Here is a 3,392-nt window from a genome sequence, read left to right on the forward strand (position 1 = left end):
ACAACATTCTCCAACCGGGCACATTTCATGTCAATTTTCATAATAATACCGCATCACTGATGAACGATTGTTTGTTATTCGTGGGAGACAACAGCGGAGTGTAGATTTTCAGTGTCAGGTGTCAGCGTGTGAGACGGAGGGTTCCGACACCACCCGGGGGTTCTAGATAATGTAATTATTAATTTCTGAGGTCAAACTTGAACTAGGGAAATAAGTGACTGCGAACTGATGTATGTGTGTTAAATCAGCTTTTATTGTCGAAATACAGAAAAGGGGCCGAATATGAACACGTCCGAGAACAAACCTCACAAATGGTCAGTGGGCAGTAATTTATGTACGAGACATTATTAGTTGGAGACAGAAAGATCGCACGGGCAGTGAAACTGCATTAACCAGAATCTATGGGAGTAAAACAGAGATCACAAAGGCAAGGACACTTGATACATAAATCAATATAAGTCGATACTATACAGACAATGTTGCAGCTTTTTCAGAGAAGTTGTGGGTGGCTCTTAAAAGAGCCTTTTTGTGTTTTGGGTGTGTTTCAGTACATTGCGGATATTTACTTGGAGCTGGTGTACTTGGTGACCGCCTTTGTCCCTTCCGACACGGCGTGTTTGGCCAGCTCCCCGGGCAGCAGCAGGCGCACGGCGGTCTGGATCTCCCGGGAGCTGATGGTGCTGCGTTTGTTGTAATGGGCCAGGCGGGAAGCCTCACCCGCGATTCGCTCGAAAATATCATTCACAAACGAATTCATGATGCTCATGGCCTTGGAGGAGATGCCGGTGTCAGGGTGAACCTGCTTCATCACTTTGTACACGTAGATGGAGTAACTTTCTTTCCTGGATCTTCTCCGTTTCTTGGTGCCCTTTGTTGGCGCCTTCTTCAGAACTTTCTTGGCGCCCTTCTTGGAAGGTGCTGCAGTTTTCTTCTCATCAACCATGATCACGATCAACTTCAGACACAGAATAACCGAAATTCCGCTCCAAGCTCGCATTTTATAGACATCCCCAGAACCCTATGCTAATGAAGGATGGGAGAAGGCCATGTTCATGATTGGCTGGTTTACAATGATGTCACTGCCTGATGTTCTGTATCTATCTGATTGGGTATCTAAAGTAACCAATCACATTTTGTGCTTCTCACAGACACAAACTGTCGCAGCAGTCAGATCGTCCAAACCCCTTTGCCGGCCCTTATCCATCTACATCAGTGACTTTCTGAGTCCCTCTTCCTCATCAATCATTTCTATTTTGCTAGTACGAACTCGTCTCTTTTTTCACTCTACGTATAATTTCTCTATAGTTCCCTTCCTTATCAGGATGTAGCGCCCCTCTGCACTTCCGTCCATCAACAGGACCGAATCGTCCAGTTTAGTGGGGGTCAGAGTGGGGCAAATGCGAGCATTGAAGTGCAAGTCCTTATCTCCATGTAGCGTGCCAAATAAGGTTGGTCAGCTGCAGTCACAAGTAACCACATGAAAGATTTATATGTCAGCGCTTCTGATATGTCTTCCTTTTTCCTCAACCGAGGATACCCTTGTCCTCACTTTCCACCCCATCAGCCTCCACATCCAAAGAATCATCCTCCGCCATTTCTGCCACCTCCAGCGTGATGCCACTACCAAATACATCTTCCCCTCCCTTCCCCTGTCAGCATTCCGAAGGGATCGTTCCCTCCGCGACACCCTCGTCCACTCCTCCATTACCCCCACCACCTTGTCCCCTTCCCACGTCACCTTCCCCTGCAATCACAGGAGGTGTAATACCTGCCCCTTTACCTCCTCTCGCCTCACAATCCCAGGCCCCAAACACTCCTTTCGAGTGAAGCAGCGATTTACTTGTACTTCTTTCAATTTAGTATACTGTATTCGCTGCTCACAAAGTGGTCTCCTCTACATTGGGGAGACCAAACGCATACTGGGTGACCGCTTTGCACAACACTTCTGCTCAGTCTGAACGCATGGCCCCGAGCTTCCGGTTGCTTGTCATTTCAACACTCCCCCCTGCTCTCATGCTCATATCTCTGTCCTGGGATTGCTGCAGTGTTCCAGGGAACATCAACGCAAGCTCGAGGAACAGCATCTCATTTACTGATCAGGCACAATACAGCCTGCCAGACTGAGCATTGAGTTCAATAATTTCAGAGCATGACGGGCCTCCCATTTTACTTTTATTTTTAGTTATTCTTTCTTATTTATATTTATTTTTCTGTTTATTTTATTTTATATCATCTTAGTTGGTACAGTTTGCTTACCCACTTTTTTTTCCCATGTTGGTACTTGTGGCTATTCAATTTTCATCCATTAACACCCTATCTGTGCTAATGCTTTGTCTTTCAACACACCATTAACATAATGTTTGCCTTTGCTCCATGACCTTCTGGTCAGATATTCTGTGATGTTGTCCTTTCTACACCTTCTCCTTTGTTATCTCTTGCCCCACCCCCGCTTTACTTGCTTAAAACCTTTCACATTTCTAATATTTACCAGTTCTGAAGTAGGGTCACTGACCTGAAACGTTAACTCTGCTTCTGTCTCCACAGATGCTGCCAAACCAGCTGAGTATATACAGAATTTCTTGTTTTTATTATGAAAGATTTATATAGTGGCAATTACATAATTCTGGCTGAACTCGGTGAGACAAGGGAACTTATTATTACTGGCAACAAATATTCAGGAAAGATAGGTCTGAAAACATATGGAGGGTTGTGGAACGGAAAGAATTGATCAAATATAATATGATAACACTGGCAGGGATGACGTTTTGAGGTGTTAACAAAAGAATCTATTTGGTCACAGAGATGGAATATGGCAGGAGGAAATGCATGGACATTCTGAGTCGTGAAATGTTTGTCCTTCCCTGCAGGACACGTGAGTGTGGGATTCATTCTATGCCTCTCAGTATGTGATATTTACCTGTGGCTTTTACTCTACGTCTGTCAAACTGATTTCATTCAATAATTTCAATCTTCAATCGGTGATTCTGTTTTTTTTTCTCTGTAACATTCAGTTTCTAAATGGGTGATTATGAGTTTTGTTCTGTACCTATGAGCTTCTACTGAGTGAGTGTGGGTTTTGTTATGTATCTGTTAATATCTGATTTTGGAGTCTGGGCGTTTCTCTTTATCTGTCAATTTCTGAATTGTGAATTTGGATTTTAATCTGCACCTGTCAGTTTCTGGTATGAAAGGTTGTTTGATTTTGTCTCTGTATCTGTTAGTAAGTGACATTTTTGTGTAGCTTTACACTGCACATGTTAATTGATGACATGCCAGCGTTGTTTTCACTCGACATGTCAGTCTCTGGTTTGGAGGCCTCACCTGTGTTCTGTATCCATCAGATGTCTACATATAAGGATAGGATTTAACCTGTTCCTTTCAATCTGTTGTAT

The 3,392-nt window shown here is 43.7% G+C and overlaps 1 protein-coding gene across 1 annotated transcript; it reads right to left on the reverse strand.

The window, feature by feature from the left end:
- Positions 1 to 277: 277 nt before the first annotated feature.
- Positions 278 to 951, reverse strand: LOC137356110 (histone H2B 7-like). The gene has a single exon (XM_068021907.1). It carries the CDS (start codon positions 941 to 943, stop codon positions 563 to 565), a length of 381 nt encoding a protein of 126 aa, XP_067878008.1. The 5' UTR covers positions 944 to 951; the 3' UTR covers positions 278 to 562.
- Positions 952 to 3,392: the final 2,441 nt, after the last annotated feature.

The sequence above is a fragment of the Heterodontus francisci genome, chromosome 45 (assembly GCF_036365525.1).
Source record: "Heterodontus francisci isolate sHetFra1 chromosome 45, sHetFra1.hap1, whole genome shotgun sequence".
In the NCBI taxonomy this organism is placed as follows: Eukaryota; Metazoa; Chordata; class Chondrichthyes; order Heterodontiformes; family Heterodontidae; genus Heterodontus; species Heterodontus francisci.

Excerpts from the sequence above, each read along its gene's own strand:
- LOC137356110 (XM_068021907.1), bottom strand. The coding sequence starts at position 943 with ATGGTTGATGAGAAGAAAACTGCAGCACCTTCCAAGAAGGGCGCCAAG.